Genomic DNA, 24,262 nt, shown 5'->3' on the forward strand with positions numbered 1-24,262 from the left:
ATTTTGTCAGAAAGAGTGAACTAGAATAAGGCCCATAGTTACATAGTAGATAAGGCTGAATAAAGACTTGCGTCCATCGAGTTCAACCTAGGTTTTATTAGTTTATCCCATGTTATATGTAGTGTATTCTGATATTTTTAAAGACATATTATGATTCGTATTTGTACCCCTGGATGTTTTCAACCAATAAATGTTTGTCCAACCTTATTTTAAAAGTATTTATTGTGTCTGCCGACACCACCTCACCAGGAAGAGCTTTCCATAGTTTGACTGCTCTGACCGTAAAGAATTTTTTCCTTATTAGGGAACGAAATCTTCTTTCTTCTAATCTAAACCCTCTTGCCCACGTGTCCTAGAATCCTTCCTTGCAGTAAAAAGGATGCTTGACAGTTCCTTATATTGGCCCCTGATCTATTTGTACGGTACTTATGTATTATCTGGGCTGCCGATTTTTTGATTGTATGCCTTAACTTAAGGCATACAATCAGATGCGATGCGACCATATCGCATGCGATGCGATGCGATGACCCGATTTTTCCATAGGAATCAATGTTAAAATGGACTGAGTCCATTTTAACATGGAATTCAATGGGAAAAAGGGGTCCTTTTCATACCCCTACTATCCAAATGGGCATGGAGTTGGATATAAACCTGTGGCGAGCCCGAAGCGTGGCGAGGGGCCGGTATTCTGTGTCCCCTCGCGGGGCTCGCTACGCTCGCCACGCTTCGGGCTCGCCACAGGTTTATATCCAACTCCATGCCCACTTGGATAGTAGGGGTATGAAAAGGACACCTTTTTCCATTGAATTCCATGTTAAAATGGACTCAGTCCATTTTAACATTGAATCCTATGGAAAAATCGGGTCTATCACATCGCATCGCATCGCATTGCATGCGATATGGTCGGATGCGATGCGATGCGATGGACCCGATTTCAAAATCGGCAGCCCAGTTAGTACATAAGTACCATTTGTACATATTGAGCATGTCCCCCCTTAAACGTCTCTTCTCTAGTGTAAACAGTCCCAATTTCCTCAATCTGTTCTCGTAGCTTAAATTCTTTATTCCCTTAATTAGCTTTGTTGCTTTTCTTTGGATTTTTCCAGTTCTATGATGTCCTTTTTATAGCGTGGTTCCCAGAATTTTACTCCATATTCCAGGTGTGGTCTAACCAATGCCTTGTACAGCGGCATAATTACTTTTGAGTCCCTAGTTTCCATGCCCCTTTTAATACAAGCTAGAATTCTGTTGGCCTTTTTTGTTGCTATGTGACATTGAGCACTACACCCCAGTTTGTTATCTACAGTACATGGACTCCTAGATCCTTTTCAAGTACTGAATTACCCAAAGCCTCCACGCGTAGGTTATAACTAGCACACTGGTTGTGTCTCCCAAGGTGCATGACCTTGCATTTATCCACATTGAACCTCATCTTCCACTTTTTTGCCCACTCATCAAGTTTATTAAGATCATTCTGAAGCGCGGAGACATCCTCGGTTGACCTAATAACTCTACTCAGTTTTGAGTCATCAGCAAAGATGGAAACATTGCTGAATAATTCCAGCCCAATATCGTTAATAAATATGTCAAATAAAATGGGCCCTAGTACAGAACCCTGTGTCACTCTACTTACAGTAGTACTGGTATCATATTTGATACGGCACTGTTCACAACCACTCTTTGTTCTCTATTACACAGCCAGTTCCCTACCCATCTTCAGATTCTTACACCTAATCCCAGGTCCTCCATTTTGTTTATCAATCTCTTGTGTGGCACTGTATCAAAAGCTTTAACAAAATCTAGAAAGACCACATCTACAGCGTTTCCATTATCAAGGTTTTTGCTGACATCCTCATAGAAGCCTAATAAACTAGTTTGGCATGATCTATTTTTCCCGAACCCATGCTGGTTAGTACTGAGTAAACTATGAAGGTCTAAATATTCCTGGATACCATCTCTTAAAAATCCTTCAAATAATTGACCCACTATTGATGTTAAGCTCACAGGTCTGTAATTAGCTGGGTCATCCCTTTTTCCTTTTTTGAATATTGCACTGATTCTGGACTTATATGTTTTGTCCTGTGATCCCCAGTCCTAATGTGTATGTATACACCGGTATTAGATGTATATCATTTAATACTCTATTCCAGTTTATACATGCTATTCAGTGTTTATCCTGTTTTTATTCGAATTAGGAATAAAGTCAATTGTTGATTCTAATTAAACTATTGTGTTTGTGAAATTGAAACTGGGAAGTGAAGCGCAGGGTGTAAACGCCTAACTGTTACTACATGGCACAGAGCTGGGAAAGATATGGGATAGACTCTCCTGCCCAGGGCTGCCATTTGGAATTTCAGGGCCTTGGACTGATTTCCAGTCGTTTTCCCCCCCCTCTCCCTATCTCTCCACCCCCCTCATCTCCCCTCCCTTCACTTACTGCCCGACTCCTGCTCGGAGTCTCTCATCCCCAGCAGGCAGGTCCTGAAGCACAGGCTTCTTTAATGCAGGATGCCAGCGGGCAATTAAAATGCAGCACCGGCTGGTGAGCCAATCAGAGTGGCTGCCAGTACACAAGCTCTGATTGGCTCACCAGCCGGTGCTGCATTTTAATTGCCCGCTGGCATCCTGCATTGAAGAAGCCTGTGCTTCAGGACCTGCACCGAGCGCTGCGCAGTAGCACAGCAGAGGCAGTCAGGTGGGGGGGGGGGGGGGTGTTGCGGTGGGAAAAATGAGCTGATCGGGCCCTTCCGGAGGCTGAAGCCCAGGACAGCTGTACTCACAGCACCCGGTCCTGATTCCTCCAGGTCTTGAGAAGACCAAAGGTGGTCCAGCATTACAGGACCATTACACAAACGTTGCTGTAGAGACCCGGCTTGAACTTGGGTTTGTATATTTCAGGATGGACATCTCATTCTCTCTGTCCAGGTGCCTACATGACAGACAGTCCATGTTGCGTTTCTTGCTGGTACTATTTGTGTGATTTCACAGTTAATTCAGTTAGGAGATGAATCATGAAAAAAGCTGCTACAACAATGAACATTAAAATTAATTGATTTTATAATTACTTAGAAAAAAATATGAGTGACAATAATGTCTCTAAATTGAAGCTCTAATTGTGGAAGATAAAATTCACATTAAAAGGAACATTGATTCCCCAGAAGACGGTGCTAACTTATTGAAAACTTTAATAATTCCCCCTTACTAATCTGAAAGAGTCTTATCAAGGGGCCCGTTCCCCAGACTGTGAACAATCTGTCACTGGAAGGATCTAATAATGTAGCTTCTGTTGTGACAAACTATTCTTCTAGAACTATTACCATATTAAAATAATAAAACACAATAAATGAGTTTTGTAAGATTGTTCTACGCTTTACTTGTTGCTAAGTATAAAACAAACATTGTACTGTTTTATGTTTCTAATGGATAAGACTAAACACTGAAATGGAGAAAATAAAATGAAACTAGTTAAAAAGGCCGTCAAAATGTCAGACACCAAGGATGCAGATTATGGGGGGGGGGGGGGGGGGGATGGGGTGCCGATAGTTATGAGGCTTTCTGTCGCTTGTTGCCCTGCAGTGAATAGATGTTGTGTACTCATTTAAGAAGAGGGACTGGGGTCATGCGAGCACTGGGCATGTCCCCACAGTGGCAAAAATGGGAGGTTCCAAAGCTCATGCACCTTTTTCATAGACCGCAACCCTTTTTTAATGTGCGTGACAGATCGTGAATGTTAGGAGGTATGAGGTCTTTCTTATGTCATCTGAGATCGGCAAAAATACTGTAGGGTTCTATGTTCAATCCTGTGTAATGATGACATTTTTTGTACTAATAAAAAGCGATTTTAGCTTATGATAGTGATGTCAGGTATGGAAATTTGCACATTTGGATGTAAGGAGCTGGGTAGAATGGAACCTACTTTGAGGGTGTTTATATGAGGTTTAGGGGTGGAGAAAGCACATTTAAAGTTGTCAAGTGAATGTAAAAACTGGATCTTCAAAGAACAGGAAGAATTGCAGAGAGCGCAGCGAAGGTTTTACCCATGGATGTTTGCACCAACTGCGTTCCATGATATTGGCCAACAGCCCCTAATCTTAAAGGTATGAGACTTTGCAGACCCTGCTGATTCCAATTGGCTGTAGGCGGTCCAGCACTGCATGCGCAGAAATAAATGTGTATATTCACCAACTGCAATTCAAACGCCTGGTTCACTAGTCTACCTGTTATCATTATCTGGTCACTTGTACCAGCATGTACTTTGTGCTGTAAAACAGGAGCATTTACACTTACAAACAGCTCTTCATGGAGTGCAGTTCCCTCTAACATGGAACTTCATCTATATGGAAACACAATGATACATAGAACCCAGGGCCTTATTCTAATTCACTCTTAGAGGCAAATTCCTTCTCAAATGGACAAAACCATGTGCACTGCAGGTTGGGCAGATATAACATGTGCAGAGGGTTAGATTTGGGTGGGGTTTTTCTTCAAAGTGAGATCTATATTGCAGTGTAAAAATAAAGCAGTCAGTATTTACCCTGCACAGAAACAAAATAACTCACCCAAATCTAATTCTATCTGCACCTGTTACATCTGCCCCCTGCAGTGCACATGGTTTTGTCCATCTGAGAAGGAATTTGCCTCAAAGAGTGAACTAGAATAAGGCCCCCAGTTATACCCAGCTGCACTTTACAAGAGTAGAGGTCCTGTGTGCAGGGTTAGAGCAGGGGTTGAAAATTATCCTGAGCTGGGGTCAATCACTACAGAAGATAAATATATTGATTGAATGCAGGGTACTGTAAGATGATGGAGACAATTTATATACATACTTGCCTACTTTTGAAAACTAGTTTCAGGGAGATTATAGTTGTCAATAGAATTTTGAACAGCGCCCCCTTGAGGGAGCGTGTCATGCTCCACCCAAAGGTTGTGTCTAGTTCCATATATGGAGAGATTGTGAAAAGAGGATGTGAACGTGGCACCTACAAGCGCATACCTCCCAACATGACCCTCTCCAGGAAGGACACATTACTCTGTTTCTGGGCTTCCCTCTTAATTTATGATTGCCATAACCTGTGTTTGGATACCATTCTTATTACTTAAACTGTTCAAAACAGGTGATGGTAATCATACATTCAGAGGGAAGTCCAGAAACAAAGCATTGTGTCCCTCCTGGAGAGGGTTATGTTGGGTGATATAGAAGGATGGCTGTGCAATTTAAAATTACTTATATCCAAATGTAGATGAGCCCCAAAGCAGTTAGTGTATTCTCATTAGATTTAACCACGCCAGCCTGGACTTTCCATCACATGATCACATTACGCGCCTACTGAGCAGATGCTGGCATGTGATCCTGCAGCAGCCGCCAGTTTCATATTGATCCTCCTGCCCACTGCTGGTTTCAATGATAAGGCAGCCAGGGAAGGTAGCTCCACCCGGTTCCTGCAGAGAGATGCAACTGCGCCACTGCCGGCCCCAGTGTGTCCCCATAAGGCAGGGGTTCCCAATCTTTTTGTAATCACGGCACCCTAGAGTATCAGAATTTTTCCAAGGCACCCCAAAAAATATATATTAAATTAAGTAGATTGTCAGTTATGTGGTAAAGGGCAGGATTTGTTTCTGATTGTACACATTTTATGATTGGCAGCCACCAGCACTGGTTATGTCCAGAAATAATTTATCATAAATAATTTGAATTGGTCCTGGACGACCAACCCGAGGCACCCCTGCAAGTGTCCCGAGGCACCCCAGGGAGCCTAGGCGCACAGTTTGGGAACCACTGCCATAAGGTATATATATCTATATATAGAGAGAGAGAGAGAGAGAGAGAGAGAGAGAGATACAAAAAAGAAATGGGATTCAGCGCCAAGATAGGTAAAACAGTGGGACAGAGTCAAAATAAAAGAAACACCCCCTAAATTTTGGGGCGTCAGCACGAGTCCAATATGAAAACGGTGGTGGACCGTCTAAGCACTGTATAATCGATGGTTAGGATATTTTGGAACTCGGCAACGTGTGTTTTAAGTATATGAGTAATAAGACTATGCATATAAACAGATAAGGACATTTTTTTCATCCAATGAGGGGGTTACAGAGAGTGCACATAAAAACACAGCATAAAAAGTAAGAGTGATGAATTATTATTTTTTTTTTTTTTTTAAATCACAATAAATGTATAAGAACAAATTTCATATATGGGATAAAAATGTTAGAAAAGAGAACGCTTAGCTTTTATGTAGGGAGTGAGGCAGGTCTCAGAAGCTGCCCAACATGTTTCATCACATATGACTTCCTCAGGGGGTGGGGACAAACTGGCATGAACTTACCTCACTTCCTGTTGTTTAATTAATCAATGACTACTTATATACACATATAAATGAAAAAAAAAATAGTAAGATCCCTTTAAAAACCATAATGGGGAGTTTGTACTAAAGTAAGACCATTATTGACGTCTATAGCATAAGAGAAGGAATATACAAATACAGTATTGCTGAAATTGCATAATTAGTTTTGAAGACGTGGCCCCTTCGTCAGAACATGAAAATCAGTATATACTGATTTTCATGTCCTGACACCAGGGTTAAGTCCCCGAAATGTTGACCTGACCTTTATGGAATAAATCTGGTCCCTATCTTCACCTGCACTGTCGGAACTCTATACCACACCCTCTGACTGCCCGTGCTTTCTCTCCTCTCTCTCTCTCTCTCTCTCTCTCTCTCTCTCTCTCTCTCTATATATATATACTAAATGCCATTGAATACATTTTAAATAGGTGTTTTTGATCTAATTCAATCATAAGAAAGCAATAGCCTCTGAGCATATTTTGGCAATAAACTATTAGCCATTTAAGTGGTTAATACAAGTTATAACGGCACGTTACCATCTATTTTTCAGTGTGGGTACAGTTCCCTTTTTAGATTTCAGTACAGAATTTAATTCCATGATTACCCATGCACGTAGCGCGCTAAATATACCAATCGCGGCTCTTTCATCTCGGCAGGTGTCTCGGCGATAAGCCGACTCTTTTCTTCTGTGAAGGTGAGTCCCACTGTTAAAGTCTGATCCCACTCGTTTTCTTCTAAGAATTAATGTCTCCTTATGAGATGTCAAATGCACATATTTCTGCTGAGCACACAGCCCTACAGCCCACAGAAATCAAATCTGTTCGCTTTCCATTATTAGTACAGACGGATTCATCCGTATGCTGTATCTGTGATTCAGACTATATTTCTGCTGGCTAAAATCTATTCATGGTTTGCCATGAGCGGGTGCTGACTCCCACACAGACCCCACTGCCGCTTGTTCCCCCAAGTAGCTGCTGGGGCTGCCTTACAGTAGTTACGCCACTAGTTATGCTGTGGGGCTTTTTCGGCTTTTCTTTACAAAAAATTTGGAAACCTGGGTGGACTGCACAACTCAGAGTCTATTTCTTAACCCCACCTCTGGGACGAATTGGAGCGATAGGTGCGTTCTATGCCAACCTAACCTTCAGTGTCACAGTTGGTCCCTATACTTAAGGTGGAATGGCAAAACATACCTCCTACACTTTTAGAGGAACTTGTGAACAGTTTGGCAAGAAGGGTGTATGCAGTCATGGTGGACCATGACATAAAGTACTGACTGCAGTAAAATCTCATTGCTCTATTTGCTGTCAGTGTTCCATCACTTTTTTCTACAATGAGTGTAGAATTAAATACACAATCTGTGGGCCAGATTTACTAAGCTTGAAAAGTCATAAGATGGAGAGTGATAAGTGATAAACCACCAGCCAATCAGCTTCTAAGTGCCATGTTACAGGCTATGTAACATGAAAAATGAAAGGTAAGAGCTGATTGGCTGGTAGTTTATCACTCTCCACTTTATCAGTGTTTGCAGCTTAATACATCTCACCCTGTACCTCCACAACTTGTGTTTTCCCTTTTCATTTATTGTCTTCTTTCTTGCAATAGAGAAAAAAATGAAAATGTCACAATGAGACTACAGTAAATAGTGGCAACTTGCTATAATATAGCTACAAACCCAGGGGCGATTTAAAAGAGGAGGAGGCCCATGTGCAGCTTCCTCCATCAGGGCTCCTTCCTCTCTCCTGGCCACAACGTCGCACTGCACAGAGCGGTAGAGTCTGAGCACTAGAGCGCTCAGACTCTGCAGCACATTGCTGCAAAAATGGTGCGGCGGCCATTTTTCCGGTGATTCAGGCAGCGCTGTTGCCATCATAGCTTCAATCCGAAGTATTAAAAATTGGGTGCAGTATGTGCGGTATGGGCCCGTGTGCACTGCGCACATTGCACCCATTCTAAATATGCCACCGTACAAACCTAATGAAGTACTTTCAGCTGGAGATAGCGGCTGGATAATGCTGATGTCTGTCATAATCATTATGTTGTATGCTTGCAGCAGCGCAATGTACAAGTTCCCACATAACTACGGTACATCACCAGCATGGAAGGCACTGTAGCATATGGTACTGGGGTTTCTGTGTGGCATAATGTGAACTGGGGGCTCTACAGTACATTTAACAAATTTAAGGTACTACAAAGTATACTTATTAATATCAACGCCAGCATATCCTAGTGACAATTAATTATAGGCTCCCAAAAATTCGGAGGCACTCCTGGCAACCTGGAAGATTGGTCAAGTCTCCTGGAGCTGGGTGGGTTCAGCTAACACCACGGGTGATGACTCGTTTTGCCCTCAATCGTATCATCATAGCCATGCCCCCATTGTCCAATGACAGTAATCTTAGCATTGAAAAGCAGGCAGCATAAGGATGTGATCCTGTAGCCACGCCCCCTACACACCTCTTGCTATACCACACCCCCACACCACCCCTTATGTTAAGTCCCACCCGCAGCTAACCCCTTAGCCTTTTGTGGTCAGCGAATCAGTACTGTCTCATCAAAATGGGGATACAGTAGTTGGGATTGGGGTGATCTGACGTTCCAATACAGCAAATGATCCCAGTATTGTCCTAGTGTGTCCCCCTCCTAAGAAAGCGAGTATGTATTTCTTACTCATTAAATATAATGTAACCTAACAAAAAATATCCTGTACAAAGTAAAAACACCTCAACAGTATGAATTGAAGCTATTTATGCTGCATTGAAATATTTCTTTACTTTTCTTGCTTGTATTCTGAACAATTCTAATAGTACTGTAAGTACACAACACAGCAGGGATTTGTGCAATTATTTGTTATTTCAAAGGGACAGGAGAACTAGTTCTGTTTAATGTTTTAGCTGTTTTGAAAATGTTATCTATTATGTATAATGTGATGGAAAGAACTTATTATGTAATTATGTATGTCAGAATCTGGGGAGTAACAATTATTTTGTTTGCCGCTGTTCTGCAACTGTCATTATTTTAAAGATGTACCAGTTTTGTTTATGTTCCATTTCAATGTTGTGTTACAAATAGTGCTTCTGTTCGACATACTGTTGCCGATTTTGTGGCTACAACGATGATTTTGTGTTACGATAAAATGATTTCTTTCATTTCCGGTCCACATTTTATTGAGTTCCCAAAATCAATTTCTTAATATTCTTACTTTGCAAACGGGAGATTACAGCACATAGATATTCTGTACTAGTAAACCCACTCGAAGCAAATGCTTCGAAAGCTAGTCCGCTGCCTTGTGATTGCCTCTGTGTTTGTGCATGTGTGAGAGAGAAAGAGATGTAGTTTCACTCACTGCCAACAGATGGCAGTGTTTCATAGACACACAGACAGACACTAGACATATACAGTATATAGATGACTAGTTACCAGCATGACAAAATGGCGAAGCGACATAGCAGTAATTTCAGCGCCGGTGGCAGTGTACGGCTGAAGGGAGCAACGCATGAATTTGTTAGTCTTTATTTATACAGGATAATTATTACTGGTAAATATTTAAATGTTTTTTTTATTTACAGAGTGAGGTCCAATTTGATATGTATAAATTAAATTATTATTATTATTGTACGTAAATTTGAAAGTTCCGCATTGCTATGCACTGGCATTGAAGTGCCGCTTGTTAATCAAAATACTAAATAAAATGCTGCACGTGGCATCGCTGATTTGCACCATCTGTCACACTGCCTGGCAACACTACATTACCATTTAGAAAATGATCTGTCTAATATGAATATGTCAAATGTTAAACTGATCTGGTAATTATCAACAGATCTTATCCTAGAATCACATTTACATATTTGGAAGATTTAAAATAATTGGACTGATTTGCACCTTGACAAAACTGTAAAGTACTGAAGGTGGGGCAGAGATATAAGTTGGAAGGGGCATGTCCATTGGGACCAGCATTAGGTTGGGGTTAGCATTAGTGGGCAGTAACCATGGGTGTCTTAAGAGAGGAGGAGGTCCATGTGCAGCCTCACCAGCGGGGCTCCCTCCTCTCTGCCAGGAGCGATGCCAGTGTGATGTTGTCAGACTGCGTGCAGGTGTGTGACCGTTACCTGATGTTCCTGTTCTCCTCTCGGCACTGCTTGGTGGCTACCTGACTGCTTCACTCGCCTGCAATTCAGAGGGCGGAGGGACAAAGGCACCACGGGAAGACAATACCCCAACACAACCACACAGAATGGTCACCACACGTGAGGACGGTGATCAAAAGGATTTATTTTAGTAGCAAAAGGACCGTGGATCACCGCTATGAAATAATTAAACAATACAATAATGACAATTAACAGTTTACGAATGAGGACAGTTTCCCTTCTATGATATTGTGTGCGATGGGGCCACTGTGGCACAGGTAGGCCACACTTCACACAATACGCTGCAACAAATGCAATGCACTGTTATTCACAATGAATTCAGGTAAAGATGGAAGAATAAAGATACTCCGTCAAGAAGATATCGTGCGCAATGGGGCCACAGGTAACCTCTGTGGACCGCAACTCGCACGGTATACTGCGTCACCAATGTCATAAGACTACAGTGCAAACAATTCCAACCCTCAATCAAAAGATTTGTAATGACATTTAAATGACTGACAATAATATGCAGCATATTAAACCATATATCACTAACAATAATTGTCCAGTGGCGAAAGAGTAAGTCCCTGAACTGCGCAGTTCTATTGTTGGTCCTAGGTACCTTTTGGCCTAGGTGCACCGTAAATTGAAGTAACAGCTAATACAAGGAGTTGTAATCCAAGGCAAGTTATGTCCTGAGCTCTGGCACAATGCCAACACTGGGGTTACTTCTCAAAAGGTTTCCAATAACTGAAAGGGTGATGGTAAAGGCAGTCACTGCAAGGTGGACTGTGCCTCAGGCTAAAAATGGCGTTGTGCTGGGTTAACTTGTGGCGTGAAATGGAGGACAGTGTCAGTGTGGAGTGGTAGTATGGTACCTGCACACCGGGTGCTGTTGCTGACTCCTGTCAGTCACGTCTCCCTGCAGGCCGGTCTGCCTGCTGTCAATCACTGCTGCTGTGTGAATGGCGTCTCTACACGAGTGTGGGCTGCAGGCTCTCTCCCTCTCTCCCAACCATCAATCACCACTGGGAAGCTGCTGCAGAAGTCTCTCTCTGGCTGCTCTGTCCTGCCTCTGCTCCACTCTTCACCACCCTCCTCAGCACGCCCAGCGTAACGTGCTGCTTACTCCTTACTCCCAGGCACACTTCTCCTGACTGCCTTCCTGGTTCCTCTCACTGCTCACAGCAAACTGGTTACACTCCAATCTGCCCAGCAACAGGCAGGGCTCAACTTCCTGCTTTCTCCCAGCACCTTGCTGGGTCCTAACGTTCCTCCTGTGTAGACTGCAGGGTGGTTGCCTAGCAACATAGTACAGGGAGCTAACACCTGAAGCACAAGTTGTAACAGTTCCTGGGAGCAGCATGGGCTGCAGTTATGTACAAACATAGTTAGTGCTGGCCACCAGTAAGTCTGTGGCATAAAGACAAGGGTACCCCCAATTCTGGGATGCCACATGCTTCCCTGCTGGAAGAATGCCCGTCCGCGGGCATGGCGGCTGAAGTAACAAATGTCCTGTTACAGTCTCTCATTTAGAAACAAAGCATTCCAAGATAACATTACCTATAAACTGTAAAACATTTCTACATTTCTGCCTTACATCCATACATTAAAGCATTTACAATTACATTCAGGGCGGGTTACCTAAGCCTGGTAAAAGCCTGTCAACTATGGGGCCTGGGTTGTGCAGAGGCATGTCCCCCCGGGTTCCCTGCTCCTCCGCCTCAGGCAAGTCTTCTCTCCCCTTCAACAGTATTCTTCGACTGCACCTTAAATCACTGCATGCGGTCGGCATTGAGCACGTGCTTCCTCTCTCTGCCTTTTCTTGGACCTGTTGATGGCCTGTTGCATCAAGAATAGGAATTTTTCACTCGAAATCGTTGTATACTCATACTCGCTACCGGGCCTCTCTTCTTTAGGCTGGGCTTCGGCCTTCTCAGCTTCCTTTAGGTTCTCTGTAGGGACATTGGGTTTAGACAGTGGCATAATGGGTTCTGAGCCCTTCGGTTCCATGCGGTCCATCCTCTCTTCCGCTGCCACGTGATGCACGGTTTCACTGCCCTTTCCTCGGTCTGTTGCTTCAACATCTGTCAGTCGAGGATTGGCTTCTCCGTTATCTGCATCTTCCATTCCCTGTGTAGCAGCACGCTTCTGCTCTGGAGAAAATTGTGGCCTAACCACACCTTCCATGCACTGCTGCTCTGTTTCACTCTGAGTCATCACGACTGGTCTCTGGCTCGTTTCCAGCCATTCCCTCTTCCTGGGGACTTTAGGTTCTGGTGGTCTGGGCATCTGCTCAGGTTGCGGAGAATTCATGTTAGGCCTGTCTGTCTCGCCAAGACCTTCCTGTAGTCTTCTTTCCCTTTGGTTCTGCTGACCATATGGCCGGTGGCTGTGTGGGTCATCACAGTGATGCGTGAAGCGCTGGCGTTCACTCTGACCTGTGTCTCTGTCGCCTCTTACCGCAGCACCACCGGGGCCTGTCACGTTAATGGCCTTGATGCCTCTCCTTCCACTTGCCATTTCAAATTCGACCCACTCTCCATTTGCTAGGGTCCGGAAGCATTCATTCCGATGGGTCTCCTGGATGGCCGTATAGTGGACATATACGGTTCTCCCATTATCTGTTCTTCGGATAATTCCATAGCCACGTGCTACGTTAAACCACATCACTTGGCCTGTTAACTTTCTCGTTCTGATTCGCCAATCCACAGCGTCGGATGGCACATTCACTCGGACTTGGTTCTGCCCTATTGTTTTGGGGGCTTCTCTTGAAAGTCTGTCTCTTGCCTCGGGATCCTCTTGTCTGGAGGTGGGGTTTGGGCAGTACCTCACAATGTGCCCACTCTCGTGGCACCTTCTGCAAATTGGTCGGCCTTGTAGATCATACTTGTTGGTGGATTGTCGGTTCGATTCTCGGGTCACCTCCCGCCACGGACGGTTCCTTGTGTCACGATCTTGACGCCATTTTCTGCGTCGGTTTCTTTCTTGATTTCTGTCCAAGTCTTCTAGCTTTTGCGACATGCACGTCACATTACGCGTTAATTCGGACATCTGGCGGGTCAGCACTTCGAGTGGGCTCGGTTCTGCGGGGGCTTGTGCCTGTTGGGTAACTGCTCTGTTCGGGTATAGGGCGTCTGTGATTTGCCCTTTTGGGGCCTGGTAGCAGGCTTCCCCTTCTATTGAGTCCTCATCTTCATCCCGACCACTCTGGTTCATGCCCAGGATTTGTAGGACAGTCTCCTTAAATTTGGCGAAGGAGCTGTCAGGTTGTTGTCGCCTCCACATGCGCAATTGGGACTTGACCGCCTCCTCCCACGCTCCTTCAATGAAGAGGTTGGTTAATGTTTCATCCACCTGTTCCTTTGGTGTCTTTTCCCTCAGCTGTATGGCCTTCATGGCTTCCTGTAAGCTTAGCGCATATTCCCGCAGAGGTTCATTCGGTCGCTGTTTTCTTGAGTACAGGCGGCTCTTCAAATCTGCTATTGTCTTTGATTCGAAGATCTCCCGCAGCTTTTCAAAGATTTGCTCTGCCGTTTCTTTTTCATCGGCGGTGCCAGGAGCACTGGAGCACTCAGATTCCAATGTACATGCATAGATCGCTGGAAAAATGTCTGCCTTCGGGCCCCTGTTCACCGTGCACACTGCTCTCACTATAGATATGCCACTGGCAGCAGGGCAGGATTAAGGGGTGGGGCTCAAAGGGTTAGTACTACTGGGACCCCTCTATCCAGGGGACCCTGTGGTTGGCATGTATTTTTTATTTTTTTTCAATTTAGATAAAGGTCTTGTGCATGGGATTGGGGTAGTGCTGCAGCTTCCCATACCTGCCAATGTGAAAATTATTAATGGTGCTGAGCATCGGGAGCCCAGGGACACTGACTGCACAGTGCAGTGCATTACTGGGAGTTGACTAAGTCCCATGAGACTGCACAAGAGGTCAGAGGCTGAGAGGCTTGTGCTGAGCTGATGCCAGCGGATGTCAGCTGACCGCCCGCTTCCCGCACAGGATGCCCGCAGACCTAACACACCACAGAGGTGTCTTAGGTCTGTGAGTGCTGTAGAAATCATTTGATGGTCGGCAACGAGACCATCAAATGCATGCGGGGAGGAATGATTTCCTCCCCGCATGCAACCTGCAAATGGATGTTTATGCTAAACATCCATTTGCACGCGTGCAGGGGAACTGGACATGTGAGGGGGCGGCGTTCATACGGGCGGAGTTTAATCAATGCGCAAAACTGCTAATTTTGCAGATTAGCATTCAGACCAAAATAAGGTCCTCAATCTCCACTGTTTTTTATTAGCTAATTTAGTGAGTACAGAGCCCCTGCTTATATTTAAACCATAGCCTCCATCTTAGTAAACAATTTTACAGTGGGACAATTTTTATAAAATGTATTAAAACATAAAGTAAAACATAAAATCAGACACCGTGTCCATGGATTTGTCCTTTCAAGATGGATAGAAAACCGACGCGTTTCATCATATGGGCGCGAAAGGTTGGACAATCCCAAAAATTAGAGGCAAACCAGGTGGAGAGGGACTCCATCAGACTGGGACAAGCAAGCATCTCACACACATGTGTGTCCCAGTCACTCGGCGGCTGGGTGGCGGAAACCTTGCCCGTCTCCGCTTCAGGGAGACGGGCAGGGTTAGTGGGGGTGCGGGGAGGCGGCGGGTTCTGGCGGGGGCGGACAGGGAGGCAGACGTCAGCAGGGAGCACCGCCAAAACAGGATGCGTGAGCGTCTCGTGTGCGCACGCCCCCTTCCAATGGATGGCAGGGCCTGGTGGCTGGCGAGGGCTGACGATTCTATCACAAAGCTGAGGCCGGCTCCATCTGTATATAGATAGATAGATAGAGATAGAGAGAGAGAGAGAGAGAGAGAGAGAGAGAGAGAGAGAATATATAAATTTGTGTTCATTTCATAAAAAGTTCATAATCATTATGAACTAAAAAGACTTTTTATGAAAATAAAGAACAAGGACTTTGTAGATCGTTCAACATAACATTGGACTGAAACCTAAGCTCAGCAAACTGCTTACACGTTTTCACCTTTACTTTCATGTGTTCTTTTTCTCTTCCAGTATCTGTCAATTCTGATTTCAGTGTATGCGGCAGAACTTGCAGCGGGTGGTCTGGCATACATGTACTATGACACAGTAAGCATTATTATATATAAACATGAAAAAGGCTCCTGGTTATTATCCAGCAAGAAATCCAAGTTTCGCCATGACGGAACTGATCAGGAACAAAATGAAGGAATGACTGCACCTAATAAATAACGTGCTTCCCAACATTTCATAGGGCGATACAGAAATATATAGATATTCTCTCTATAGAGACGTTTCCCCGAGGCTATGGATGCCCAGTAGATATCTGAGTTCTATGAGAACTGTGGGGTAGATGTATGAAGCGGTAAAAGGAGGAGAAGTAATAAAGTGCCTGGTACTTTATCACCGGCCAATCAGCTCCTGACTTTTAAGTTACAGGCTGGATTTAAAAACAGTTGATTGGCCGGTGATAAAGTACCAGGCACGTTATCACGTCTCCTCCATTATCACTACATCTACCCTGTGTCCTGATCAAAAGGATTCAAATCTGAAAAAGTTGGATCCTCAGCGCTTGTGTCCTGATAGGGAACAAGAAACAATTTAACCAAAGTTAAAACTGAGTGCGGGTGTCAGAGTTGCTCTCTCATAGCTGCTGCTTTTTAAGGGAGTGGTCAGCCCCTTGAAAATACAGAAAGAGAAAAGGGGGGTAGAGCAGTGCTTTCAATGAATAACAACCATGTGAATCATTAAATTACATTTAATACACAATACAAATTACACAATAAAAGATACACATTAAAATTTTAAGGATATTGATAATGTATGGACCAATATGGTCTTTGGACCAAAAGGATGATGATAACCTGCACTGATCCTGGTAGTAGTAGTCCCAATAATGGAGTCCAAATGGCAAGCAATTATCCGGGTGTCGCTGGAGGGATCGGTCTGTAAGGTGGTGATAGGAGCAATCTTAAACCGGACGGCACCTGGGTGACTGTACGTTTTTTAACAGTGGCAGCAGCCGGATGCAGCAGTGTGACATTTACACCCCAAAGAGGCGGAACCGACAGTGCAGCAACTTGTTTCGGGGATCAGACCAGAATCTTTGCGGATTATACACTGTCCCTGAGTGATGTCACAGGATTCCATTATGACCACGCCCCCTTTGGCTTAGGCCATGACCCTTTGTATAAGGGGCTCTACAAAGTTTGCACTGGGTGTTAACAGACCAGGTGGCCTTCTGCATGGTATACAAACATTACTGCATCAGGGGACAAGACACTGAGATGGCAGAACCTGAGGGTTTAGCAGCAGCTGTAGGGAGTAAGGAGTAGAATACAGTCTGTAAATATAATCTGGGACACCAGTATGGAACATCGGCTCCATATCGTTCATCCCTGATATCAAATCACAAATAGCATCTACATTATTGTATAGATCCTTATGTTATATGCAGTAAGGTACAACAACTCATGTTTTCTATAAAGGAATCATTCTATCATTATCCACAAATAATGGGGGTGATTCGGGAAGCAGCATACATTCGCTGCTTACTGAGCGGTTAGACGCGGCCCGCCGGGCGAGCTCCCTTCCACAAGCAAACAGCCACACTTGAATGCGAATCGATGTGCTCATACAGCCAATCCCATGCGAGTGTACAGGGGAAAATTCATTTCATCGTCGGTGACCATTGGATGATTGTTCCACCGGTTCCAAATACAAATTCATCTAGGCTGACTTATATTTACGAACGCCTGGATGAAGATGGGGTTGGGCGGTTGACGTCACAGGATGTCACCCTCCTGCCCTGAGCAGGCTTTGGCACGCCTGCATTCACATGGGAACGCCCAGCGTTTTTCTTGGCGCACCCACCATTTTTGGGGGGGAACGCCCAGGAAACGCTGGGTGTCCCCATGGTCCCGCCCCCTGTCCACACCGCTGCGTGCGAAGGCCTCGGCCAGGGTTATGCGTGCCAAGGCGTTCACACTGCAGGTCTGCATATGTGTATTTTCGTCGATGCATATGTGCAGATCTGCAACATCGGTCCCTGGACCAAATCCGGTCCCTGCCAATCTGAATCACCCCCATTGTCTGCACTGCAGTATATGAAACATATTTAACATTCCCTTTTCCTATTAGATAAGTGAAGAACTTAAAGAAAGTCTTAACGAGACAATTACAAATAATTATGCTCAGGCCGGGATGGAAGATACAACATTGGCCATTGATCATCTACAACAAGACGTAAGTAGCTTCATGTCATTATGATACATGGAGTGCAATGTTACTTTAACTTAAAGGGCCACAAAGGCAACGCATAACGCGATTACATGCAGCCTAGCAAACAAGCCTGAATAAGGCCCAATATCCCCTGAGTTCCCTTGTTACAAGCTATATATTTCAAAAACAAATGAATAAAGACATGGAACAGATGTATGAAGCTTCAAAAAGTGATATCATGGAGAGTAATAAACAACCAGCCAATCAGCTCCTACCTGTCATGTTACAGGCTGGTTTTGAAAAATGACAGGTCGGAGCTGATTGGTTGGTTGTTTATCACTCTCCACTTTGTCAGATTCTGAAACTTGATACATCTGGACCATAAACCTATTTGACCACGTCATGTGCTCCACATTCCCATCATGTTACTGTTGCACTTTCTGTAACCCCCTCTATGGACAGGGTCAATCCCTTGAGAGAGATAAAGTGGAGAAAATGCCCAGACAGCTGCTAACTGCCATTTTATAATCTGTGCTAGATAAATGGTAACTGAAAAGTAATAGGTGGCTATGGACAACCTTTCCACTTTATCTCCCTCAAAGGTCTGATACATCTCCCCCTAAAATGTACAGTAACTTAAAAGTGGGACAGTAATAACATGTCAGCAGCTCATAGAGTAAACCCTGGGCTTCATTATTATCTATAACCCCTGTGTGATTCCAGTGTCAGCAGGTCGTAGTAAATTGAAGGCAGCAATGGACTGGCCTTCTAAAAGATGCTTGGCATTCTATTGCATGCGCACTACTAGTGGGCGTGGTCACTATGAAGGGGGCATGGCACAGGTCACGAGGGCCTGGCCTTGCGGCTCAGCCTGTTTGTCGGTTGACCAAGCCCCACCACTGCACAAAGGCCAATAGAATCATGGGTCTCTGAGCAGCTGACCAGTGTCCCTAAAGATGGCTCTGTGTACAAGAGACCAGTAATCATAATGCTCATACTGTATTTTATGCCTGTAGATCTTAAAGCAGAGGCAAATCTCTGTGAGGCAATGGAATCGTATGCTGCCGGGCTCCTGCTCCCAAGGGGGCACCTCCCCTCCCCTGCAAGTTTAAATCCATCAGTTGAAAGCCATTGATATCGCTTCTGTGGCTGAGTTCTGTTAGATATATATCTATGATGAACTTACGCCATGTCTTAAAGCCAGACAATATTGCAACCACCATTCAGTCAGATGTGACCGCTACTGACACAATTCCATACCAGTTATATGCACTGTAGATTAACGGCACATGACTACTGCTGAGCTGGTACAAGTCAGCTTCTAACTTTATTGATTTAAAGACAAATTGTCTCTTCAATCACTATTGACCTTTATCCGTCTCTCAGTTTAGGTGCTGTGGCAGCAAAAGCTATGAGGACTGGAGTTACAGCTTATATATTAATACATCTGCTGCAGGTGGCAGAAAGGTCCCAGACAGTTGCTGTAAAACAATGACTTTAAACTGCGGAATACGGGACCACCCCTCTAATATATACAAAGAAGAGGTGAGTACATTTTAAAAAAAAGTTTAGTTTTATTTGACTTCGAATTAGTACCTTCACAGTCTGCACGCAGGTGGAGCCATCCCTATTGTAGCACTTGGTCTACATTTTCCCATTTTATCTTCTTCACTATTCATTGGCAAACATCATTGTGTGAATTGGGAGGTTAACTTTTCAGATAATCATTATACATCTGAAGATTGATATGGATAATATACATTATACCCTGTGAAACTGACCAATGCCATACATATGAACCAACTATTGATTCACCTGAATTCATTCAATTGGTGACTCAATACATGTTGGGATGGTTTTAAGGTTACACTTTGATTGTACACAATTTTACAGATTAGTATCAAACATTGAATAACAGTAAAGGCCCGTACACACTGGGCGATTTTGAGCTGAAAGCCGCTCAAAACAGTTTGAGCTCTCAGCAGAGGCGTAACTACTTTTCTTGCGTCCCCCCACCGGACATTTCGGGCGACCCCCCCCCCCCCCGAAATATTAACCCCCTCCTTACCCGTCCCTATTGCCGCTGGCGCTTCTGCCTCTAACCCGACACGCAGATCTGTGTCGGGTGACGGGCGGTCCCCGGCTCCGGCTGCAGTGCTAATATAATAACAGACACTCGGAAAATGGCTGCCCCCATACAGCATTATGGGGGCAGCCATTTTCCGAGTGTCTCTTATTATATTAGCACTGCAGCCGGAGCCGGGGACCGCCCGTCACCCGACACAGATCTGCGTGTCGGGTTAGAGGCAGCGGCGCCGGCGGCAATGGGGTAAGGAGGGGGAGGGCAGGAGTCGGGAGCCGGGACCAGGTGGTAACTATAGTCCCGCAGACCCCCCAGGCGCCCACACCTGCCTAGCGCCTCCCCGCCGTACGGCCCGGTGATGAGCGGTGAGCTTGTATTACCAGCAGATGAGCGGCTTTGTGGATGGCTTTGTATAGCGCTGCGCTATGCAAAGCCGTCCACCCTCCCCCCCCCCTGAAAGCGGCAGGCACCGGTCATCACTGTCCATACACGCTGGGCATAATCGATAATCACCCAGTGTGTGTATGGACCTTAAGTGTGTCTCTTGTGAAATTCCATGAAGTGCAGAGTTGTGAGCTGGTCAGTGCTGCAAAATAGCGTTTATTGCAGGTAGGGATGGACATCGCTTCACTTTTTTTCTCAATCATCGATGTTTTTGAAACATTGGTAGTGGTTTTTCCATTTGATTGTGGCATTTTCAATGTTTGCTGCCATCGAAAGATAAACATTTGATGGTGTTCCACATGTGCAAACTGTTTTTCCTTGCATGGGGGAGTGATGTTTTGTTTCTGCAGATGCACATAACCATTTACGCCCATGTACAAGCTCTGTTGGCGAATGGACGCGGCGACTTGCATAGTTCGCACGGAGCAGTGCGGGGGTCAATGAGCCTGGGTCTTGCCCATGGAGACGCTGGGCGTCCCCATTGGGATGCGGACAGGAGGAGGTGTCCTGGGGGTGGGCGGTTGATGTCATATGACAACAGCTGCCCGCCCTGTTTTCTGAATGGCCGCAAATATAAGACTTATATTTGCGTGGCCTGAAAAAAAGAATTTGATGGTTGGCGAACATCGAATGATTTCAGGCCTGCACGCAAGGCTGTGAATGGATGTTTATGCAAATGCCTTCATCAACAAAAAAAATACAATGGTGGGAGCTCAGACATTATTTGATGGTGGCCTTCCGATGTCCATCCGTTATTGCAGGATGAATAAAGCCTGACCTAATGTAATGGCCCTATCTGATATTGCTGGGTGTAGATTTATCAAAGCTTGGACTTACGGTAGATGTAAAATACCAACCAACCAGCTCCTGTCATATTACAGCAGTGGTTCCCAGACTCAGGGGGTGATTTACTAAGATGGGAATCTATTTCAGATTGGATGTTGCTTTGGGCAACCAATAAGATTATATTATCTTCCAGAAAGTGTTAAATAAATAAGAAGTAGATTCTGATTGGTTGCCCATAGCAAAATCCCACCTTAAACGGAACTCCCATCTTAGGAAATAAATCCCTCAGTCCTCACGGACCCTTAACAGGTCACATTTTCCTGGTCACCCAGCAGGACCAGTAGTACGGTATATCAAAAGCAAAAACCATCATATTTGAATAATTAAGAGGTGACCTTAAAACGGGAAATGGGAATCTGTGTTACAGGCTATGTTTAAAAATAACAGTTTGGAGCTGAGTTGAGTTTTCTCTCTCCCCAACTTTGATAAATCTTCCCCAAGAGTGATATTTATCCATTTTTTTCTGTTGCTATACTGGTGAAGAACTGGAAGCAGTGTGGCGGTGCAATGCATAATGCTATCACACTGCGTCCTAGGGGCGGATTGGGATTGAAATCAGGCGGGTTTCAACTCCACAGCCCGGGGGGGGGGGGGTGCTGACACTACAGCCAGGATGGGGGGTGGCGTGCGGACACTACTCACCACCGCCGCGCTTCCATCGTCATCCAGCGGCCACAGCTGCTCACACAGTGCAGCATAGCATAATATATGCATATATGCGGCAGCCATGTTTGTTTTGGGCAATGCTGCCGTTTGTGGCCAGGCTGGGCTGCAGCTTGGAACCAAGGTAGGGAAATCTGGTCCGGCCCACCGGGAAATGGCCCGGTTTCCCGGTGGGCCAATCCGCCTCTGCCAATGTCTGTGTGCCGCAATCGACTAACAAATGCATCAACAGGGGCCGATGGAAGAATTTGTGAAACAGTAGCCTTTAGGCTACTATAGGCTAATGCCATCTGGAGATTGCGTTATCTATCATGGCCAAGCTTGAAAAATCTGACTGCAATTGTGCTTGGAAATGGAGGGGCTGTCACTGGCAAACGCAGGCGTTTTAGAGGGGGTTTTCATGTGTAATCCAAAATCTCCCACTTTGCAGGACATTGGAGTAAGTACACGAGTCTTGGGGAGCAGTAACAGCCCCGAATATTGGTCTTTTTATGCACTGGATACTGCATACCCTCCAACATTTGAAGGGCAGAAATCGGTACACATTCGGAAAGGGGGTGTGGCCTCCCCTTTCTGAATGTGTACTGGATATATATATATATATATCCAGTTGGACTTGTTCTGGCACGAGTGCAGGATATTATTACAGATATATATATATTAGTACTACTACTACTACATATTAAATAAGTATATCAAATATACTTAATTAATATGCCAGCAGCCCACTACTAAGCTTGCATGTCACTGTGACTTTGTTAGACGGTCAGTCTCAGGTGGCTTAGTGGGCTGCTGGCATATTAAATCAGCATATATTTAATATACTTTTTTTTTTTAAAGTATATTAAATATAATAAACTGATTTAATATGCCAGCAGCCCACTTATAAAAACTAAGCCACCAGGTCACTGTCAGACACTGCAGAAAGGTGGAACATGGCCAGGCTGGATACATTAGACGTTTAATACTGTGTGACTTACAGCGTCTTGCTGCAGATGAGACTCCTCTCTCAGGCTTTGCTTTGCAGGCAGCGGCTGGCTCCGGAACCGGTCCCTCCTGGAGAGATCCCCCCTCATGTGCGCCCTGGCCGGCCACCGCACACTGTCTGGCCTTACATGATCGCAGTGAGGCAGGGCAGACAGAGTAACTCTCTCATCCGTCCCCTGACGAGTGCACTGACTGTGAGTAGGGTGCGCCGCTGGTGGCACGCGACGTCATGACGTCATGCAATGCCCGCCGGCACCGCAAAGCACTCTTGGGAACGGAACCTCAGAAGGGGAGAGCCGGGCACCGCACAGGCTGCTGAGCCGAGCGGTACAGTCTGGAGGAGGAATCTGAATACTTTTTCAAGGACACTGCAAAAAAACGGTACATTCGGTACAAAATGATTTTGCCGGTACAGACTGTTAAAAAACTGTACTGTACCGGCAAAATTGGTATAGTTGGAGGGTATGATACTGTATGAAATAGAGTAATAATATTTAACAGTAGAGGTGGTCTATATTATAGGCTGTTTCAAACATTTAAATAAGATTATGGTCAGGAAATGTTTAAACATATAATATATAAATACACAAACATAATAGAACCAGTACTGCACTTTCTAACCTCACAATCTCCCACTTCATGGTAAGGCTCCTGTCTCTTCCTCCTGGCAGCTGCTCTCTGGTCCAGTGCACTGATTGAGGGCTCAGATCCACACATACAGTAAATGTGGTAGAAGAAGCTTGAACACTGGGCATGTGCAGCACCTCTGCTCTGTCCCTTACACTGCATGATGTGGTGACAGCAGATCTACTGATCATATTATATACCAGTGCTATTGTTGTCATAAGTTAAGATACTTGCCAAGAGGAGGGGGGTTTCCGGGCAACCATAACCCCCCCTGCGTTTGCCTATGGGAAAGATATCAGAGATATCTGCTGTAATCTCTCCAACCAGGGGATCCTAAATATTTGCAGATATTTTCAGGGGATATCCATCAAAAATGGAATGACAAATAGGCCCCAAAGGGCCTAAAAGTTTAAAAGCTTCAAAAGTGATCAAATGCAGAGTGATAAACAACCAACCAATCAGCTCCTGCCTGACATTTTTCAAACCCAGCCGGTGACATGGTAGGTAGGAGCTGATTGGCTGGCTGTTTATCACTCTCCATTTCATCACTATTGAAGCTTAGTGCATCTGGCCCCTGTTCCCCCAGGTCCAAATTCATCCCCAGTCCCGGCCATGCGGATTTGCGCATGTTCAAATCCCAGGAGCGAATACCTTCAGCGAGTTTCACACTCGCCGAGGAGTTTGCTCATTGATGGGCGGGCAGGGGGCGGCCCAGTATTCTATGGGCATTCCCACAAAAACAATGGAAGTACCCCTGCTATCAAAGGCTTGTCAATGCCTGCTTGGGGTGGGCGGCTGACATCACATGACGTCAGGACTCGCCCCCATTTTGGCAATCTCTATCCAGGATAAAAGTAAGTATAGACTT

The 24,262-nt window shown here is 44.9% G+C and overlaps 1 protein-coding gene across 1 annotated transcript in view; it reads left to right on the forward strand.

Moving 5' to 3' along the window:
- Positions 1 to 24,262, forward strand: part of LOC146073992 (tetraspanin-11-like) — a 61,731-nt gene that overhangs the window by 29,912 nt on the left and 7,557 nt on the right. The window contains exons 4-6 of the mRNA XM_083181641.1: positions 15,558 to 15,632; positions 17,664 to 17,768; positions 19,131 to 19,289. Of these exons, the coding sequence (XP_083037767.1) occupies positions 15,558 to 15,632; positions 17,664 to 17,768; positions 19,131 to 19,289 (339 nt within the window). The remainder of the gene's footprint in view (positions 1 to 15,557; positions 15,633 to 17,663; positions 17,769 to 19,130; positions 19,290 to 24,262) is intronic.

The sequence above is a fragment of the Crinia signifera genome, chromosome 4 (genome assembly GCF_055691185.1).
Source record: "Crinia signifera chromosome 4, ASM5569118v1, whole genome shotgun sequence".
In the NCBI taxonomy this organism is placed as follows: Eukaryota; Metazoa; Chordata; class Amphibia; order Anura; family Myobatrachidae; genus Crinia; species Crinia signifera.